The following is a 6,644-nucleotide window of genomic DNA, read 5'->3' on the forward strand; positions in this document are numbered from 1 at the left end:
CTAAAATACAGACTGGTTCTTGACATGCACTTCTTCACCATAGTTGAGCATCTTCCCCTTAGCAGCCCTAGCCCTTGGAACGCACCAACACTGTGAATAATGAGATGGTTGAACTGAATTCCACCTTGGGTATTTATACCCATTTCTTATGCTGGTCGGTTGATTGAACATGTGGCCTATTTATTACTTCACGACTAGGTCAAACATGTAATAAAATGCTTTTTGTGCAGTGTTTTCACACTAGAATCTTAGCTAGCCACCTTGTGCATGGGTTGGGCTACTAGGCAGCCGTGTGCAAACTATGCAAGCTACCCCCACACCTAGCTGACTAGCTCCGCAAGGTCCTAGGGCTTGTCAACTGCCTGGCCACGCCCCTTGGGCTGGCCGACAGCCTGCCCAACTTCTTCTAAGGGTTGGTGGGCAACACACAAGGCCTTTGTTGGCCCCTTGGGGTGGTACAAGGCCTACCCCTTGCCCATTCAAGGGATGGAACATTTCCATTCTTGGGGTAGTCCTAAGGGTTGGCCCCGTCCTACATGCAATTCCTACAGACACCTGGTGTTTGGTTGCAACTACTAGACTTGATATCTAGAGACAACGCTTTTTTCCTCATCTTATACAAGGCACAGCCCCCGCTGACCTAGTCTTCTAGAATAGAGTTGCCCAAGAACCTAACTATCTAACGTAGGGCTTTCGCTTAATTTGTTGGAAAGCTACCCGACTAATCGGGTCCACCCGTCCAGGATGGTGCCGTCAGGGCATTCCATCCTCCCACTTTCCACCCTACTCATGCATCAATTTGTTTTCTAATTAATACTACCACACTGTTTGATATAAACAAACATGTTCCTTAATTAAGGCCCTTTCACAAGGTTTATTAAAACAGCCTTCTTGCACAATACAATCATACCAAAGACAAGATGTAATTATATAAAAAGTTTATACATGACCCAACACTCACATCATCTGACATCATTCCAGAGGGAGACTCATAGGACGAACTAGCACTACTTCATGTGTAAGACAATGCACTCCGACGCGTAGAGTGGAATCCTGGCTGACTCATCGCGGACTGGGCTCACATGGGACCAATTTCCACTCCAGGTCCTGCACCTTCTTGTTTAGATATGTCTATGTGGTATCCAAGTCCGGGATGCATGTGACAAGGGGACTCTTAGATGGGTTGACAAGACTACCACAGGATTGTGTATTAGGCATACAAAGATGACACAAAAAATGAGGGTTAGCTAAGCATACTAAGAAGAAAGAATATGGTTGAGCTAATGAGAACTCCAAGTTTCGAGAGTCGGTACACTAAGTGATAGGCTCTCGCTGGACAATATGTCCGGAATCCTCACTGCTCACGACGTATACAGAAGATAGACAAAAGGAGACACAACACAAATGAGACTAGACTCCAAAGAGGAACAAGACACTTGCACTACTATGAGAACACTGATACAAGCCATCACTGTACCATGCACACTCAGCAGTGGTCACAGTGCAGAGAGAGACAATGCGCAGTTCAGTCAAATGCAAGTGACTACAGAACAGATTACAAGGTGTGGGAAGAGGTGTGAAGGAACAACGTCTGAGAGACAGAAAGCTAGAGACCAATCCCACGCACAAACTCGGTCCTGTGATCATATGCGTGGTGGAGTAGGCGAAATCTACTATCTTTGGAGATGCTCTCGGCACGGCGTAGCTGGAGTGTTAGTGTGGCATCACATGGCATCTAGTATATCTACTATATCTGAAAGATGCCATTAGAGGAGCAGCAGCACAGCAACAGTGCAACGTCAGCTAGTGTCAGTGCAGTGGTGCCTTCAATGCTGATGCTGCACCACAGCTTTGGTTGGAGTGTTAGTGTGGCGTGACACGGCATCTACTATATCTAGAAGATGCCGTTAGAGGAGCAGCAGCACAGCAACAGTGCAACGTCGGCTAGTGTCAGTGCAGTGGCGCCTTCAATGCTGATGCTGCACCGCAGCTTTGGTTGGAGTGTTAGTGTGGCGTCACACAGCATCTACTATATCTAGAAGATGCCGTTAGACGAGCAGTACAGTAACAGTGCGACAGTGGCTAGCGCCAATGTGGCGGCGCCGTCAATGCTGATGTTGCACCGCGAGTTGGCCCACATAATCTTCCCCATACATGGAAGTTGCGCCAATATGATCCAGTACAAGGTGTTCTGACATATGACTTGAATGTGTGGACACTGCCTAAATTTAAAGCCCACGAATGTCCATGCGTCAACATACACATGGAAACCTGTGCATAAGGCTGGCAAATAGTACCATGAATTGAGAACAAGATGATGATAGACCAGGGGGGGAGCATAATCTCCCCCATACATGTGATCCGTGAAACAGCAATCATACAGATGAGACTTCCATTGTTGAGATGAAGGTATGTATACATCACTGCCATGCCCACATAGGACACACCGATCATGGAACCGCTTCCAAAATTTGGGAGGCGTCCCTTCTTTTACATGTTTAAAAGTGTATTGGTTCAAAAGTTCCACTGACAATTGAGAGCAACAATTGAGAGAAGATCAAGTTATTGGAAGTTCATACTTGAGGATGACATGACGTTGATCTGTGGCCCTTGTTGCAGCATGAGAGGTCCCCAAAGATTTGATCTGACCCTTGTTGCAACCTTAAATTACAACTTCATGTTGTACACTTCAAATTATCGTGATCTCAGCCTGTGCGCTCCTTTGTCTTGGAAAGCTTTTCATGTTATGACAGTCTACACCATGATAGTAAAAGCAGGGTAGAATGAGAAAAGGCCCAGAAAATCTGTGCCGCCCTTGTAGGCTGGCAAATGGTACCATGAATTGAGAACAAGATCATAGACCAGGGGGGGAGCATAATCTCCCCCATACATGTGATCCGTGAAATCCACAGCAGTCATACAGATGAGACTTCCATTGTTGATGAAGGTTACATCACTGCCATACCCACGTAGGACACGTCGGTCATGGAACCGCTTCCAAAATTTGGGAGGCGTCCTTGCCACTTGTACCCAGCTTGCAGTTGTGCTGCTGTATTTGAGTTCCCAAACACAAAATCCCTCCAAGGTAGAAGGGGCTCTCTGCGGCCTGAAGCTTGCTGCTAGGAGGATTCGTCCATTGTGTTTCCAGACAACAAAAGCACCAACATCCAGCACCACAGGAGCTGGCACAGCAACCATGCTCCATGCATCTGACTCTATGTTGTAGCCGTAAAGCATCCATGCATGCTGATCGCTGATTTTGAAGCAAGACCGCATACCTTTCGGGTGGCAGTAGGTAAAGATGTCAGCGTTTCGGACATCGCTGTCGGTACAGATTTGACCAGTGATAACCCTCCAAGAGTCAGTCTCGGAGTCATAGACTTCTAGATACATGTAAGAGTTGCAGGCCGAATTATATAGCATGGACAGAGATCTTTGAGAAGAGCATACGTCAAAGTACCAGGTTTGGGGTGGGTCAAAGAACTTGGGTTGGGGTGGCAGTGTCTTCATGGTGCCGGTGAGAGGGTTAAATAACAGCAGAGTAAAATCGTTATAGTCACAGTCTCCTTTGTAAGAGGATGGTTGCCCATTATAAACCATGCAACAGATGAGGCCTCCGGCAGAGGCCATGCAGAAGGAGGAAGGGCTGCGTGAGTGGCGGAGCTTGGCAACGGCCAGGCGTTCGGAATGGGGCCGGCACAGAGAGGCGATATGGGGGAATGCGTTGAGGGGGAGGGGGGACCAGAGACGGAGGGAGGGGACATATGCGATGAACTCCTTGGCCACGATGTTGTCGCCGGGGAGCTTTCTGGCCATCACCAGCCAGCTTTCCTCACGACGTCGGGCAACAGCTTGCTGCTGCAGGAAGGCAGGGGAGCGTAGCTGGGAATTCCATACCCTACACACGCATCGAAACTGGTAGATCTTGGGGAGGGGCAGGAAAGCTAGCACCTTGGGAATAAGCAGATCCTGTGGCAGCCCCAAAATTAGGTCTCGCAGCAGCAGGTGCTCATGCTGCCCTTCGACTCCCGCAGCCACCTTCCGCCTCTTTCTGGCCGGACGCCCCTCCTCCTCCCCCTCTTCCACCTGTTTCAAGGTTTCAACTTTACCATCTTTGCCGCCGTCGCCGTCGCCGCCGCCGCTGCAGCATTTTCCCAGCTTCCAAATCGGTCCAAACCCCGAATCTTTTGCCTCTCCGCTGCCGGAATGGACTAGAGTCCAGCTCTGTCGGACCTTGCCAACGCTAGCGAACCTGATATCCTCCATTCCTAAACTGTCCTCAGCAGGTAAAAACGGCTCACCCTCGAATAAAAGTGGGTAGAAACGGACACATCCGCTTTTGCTTTAACTGTTGCTCTTGCTTTCGTACTCCCAACGGCCTGTTCACTGCGCGCCTTTCCAGCCTCTTGAAAATTTCTCTAAATTCTAAACATAAACATACATATTCAGTTAATTTGTGATTGCCTTTTTTGTCAGATTGTGTCGATCCTGAATTAAATTCAGATTTGAATACAGAATCTAATTTGGATTCAGCGCATACAAAGGTTGAATCAACTTGAATATAATTATTCATCGTTTATGCGTTGGCACTACTCGAGCAGTACAATTAATTTGTGTTATTCGATCAATCAATCAGTTAGCAACCCTCGGTACTACAATAAGCGCATGCTTAAGTTGGTTGTTTTATTCTGCTTATGCAAATTTTTGCACAAAGAACTATGCACCCACAACATATAATGAATATGTTCTTATATTAATCAGAGGATTATGAACTGTGGAAGGGCCTTCAAGTGGAGGTCGGAACACAACCACCTTGTCTGGACACAGTAGATGTCGATGGGCACTACGAATACGTTGTTGGTCGTGGCGGTTGGACGTCACAACAGACCACCTTCAGACGGGAAAGACGAAGGACGGCAGTCGATTCATGGCGGATTGGACGTCAATGGAGCACCTTCATCAAACTGGAAAGATGAAGGACACCAGTCGATTTGTATGATATTTGTAATGTCATGCATGACTTTTCTTTTAGGAGCCATAAGACTGATGAGGAAGACAACGAGCAAGATAACAGAAAAACAAATAGCAGACGGGAGGGTACATAACAACACAACCCAAACCATGATTAAATAGGCGAGCAGACCATAACTTGCCATAACTGTCAAGAATGCACGACTGCCATGGAGATCTCCAGAACCCTAAATCGGATGCAATATACGCATGTAGTTCCAGAAGGAAGCTGCAAACCATCACGACTGTGATGCCTTAGAAGCAACATGGGCAGCAACCCGCCAACCAATGACCATAGCACACGGCTATCCATGCCATTCCAGAATAATGGCGCTTGCATTGGAGAACGAACGCGTCAACCATCAGCAAACCAATCACCACAGCACGCAGGCATCCATGCCATTCTAGAACTAAGGCGCTTGCGTTGGAGAACAAACGCATCAACCATCAGACCCTGCATGTTCGCGCGGAAGACGAGCAAACAGAAAATGCACCATGCACAAGACGACCGAAGAGGAAAACATGCATGCGCTGACACGTGTCCTAAAATGGTGTGGGCGTGGTGGGCGCATATAATAAGTTAATATACAACCCAAAAAAGGTGGCCTTCAAATTGACGCCCTGTCCCTTCTTCCATTGTTTGGAACAACCAACTTTGACTATTATTATAACTAGGAGTTATTTTATAAATATTAAATGATGCACCTACATTGAGGTATGATAAAAGCATGTGCTCAAAAGGAGTGACTTTGAGAATACGAGGTAGGTGGAAAATTTACTTACTCACGTGGTAGTGCATGTGAAAGGACTACGGTCGTGTCACGCGAGCGCATGCCTCGCACATGCAAATAACATCGCGATGGTGGGCAGCTGGGAGGATCCAAAGGAGGTGGGAGAAGGGGGATGGGAGAATCGGACATAGAAGAGGAGATGAAGAGAGAAAGGGATGATCAAGGAGACGAAGGAGTCGCAAGGAAGCGATAGTCGACTGGATTTCTAATCGATTACATTCACAACAACATGTGGAGAATTTGCGCAAGAGCAAGGTATGCATTAGCATTTCATCTGAGCTGGTCAAAAGGCAAATTGGTGTGTTCTCCATGAGTAGCACAATTTTATTCTGTTTTGGGAAGCCGGCTAGCAAAGTAGAGCTAGGAAGATGGCTTTAAGAGGAAAAGTCTTTTGTGAAAAAGCACTATCACAGGTGTACTATTTAGGGAAGGGACTCTTCAATGTGCTATTCATGAGAGTACATATGGTACCTAACCTGTTTGCAAAGGCCCCACTATTTATGGGATCGAAGTTGATTCATGCCATGCCCTTTGATCCAACTTTTGAAGCCTTAGGGAATCATGCCTTGTATGGGTGGATATAATAGGTCTTCCCCCTTGGCTGAGATCGGCGGCCTTGAAGGAGCTGGCCAACGCACTGGAGACCTGGTTCTATTCATACCTAGCAAGGAAGACAATGGTCATCATTGAAACCAAATCTGTGTGTCATGGAATACAATGGTTAAAACTCCGAAGCTTCTCGAAATGGACTTGAGTTTAGGAAAATGGAACTCAAGCTAAAACTTGGGAACTTTCCAAGAGCTTGCTTTAGGTGTGGAAATTTTGGTTACATTGCCAGCAGAG

The 6,644-nt window shown here is 47.0% G+C and overlaps 1 protein-coding gene across 1 annotated transcript; it reads right to left on the minus strand.

The window, feature by feature from the left end:
- Positions 1–2,291: 2,291 nt before the first annotated feature.
- Positions 2,292–4,266, minus strand: LOC147604494 (F-box/kelch-repeat protein At5g15710-like). The gene has a single exon (XM_086794736.1). The coding sequence runs from the start codon at positions 4,264–4,266 to the stop codon at positions 2,755–2,757; it is 1,512 nt and encodes a 503-aa protein (XP_086650862.1). The 3' UTR covers positions 2,292–2,754.
- Positions 4,267–6,644: the final 2,378 nt, after the last annotated feature.

This window comes from Cibotium barometz, chromosome 61 (genome assembly GCF_041138505.1).
Source record: "Cibotium barometz isolate CiBa-2024 chromosome 61, ASM4113850v1, whole genome shotgun sequence".
Lineage (NCBI taxonomy): Eukaryota > Viridiplantae > Streptophyta > Polypodiopsida > Cyatheales > Cibotiaceae > Cibotium > Cibotium barometz.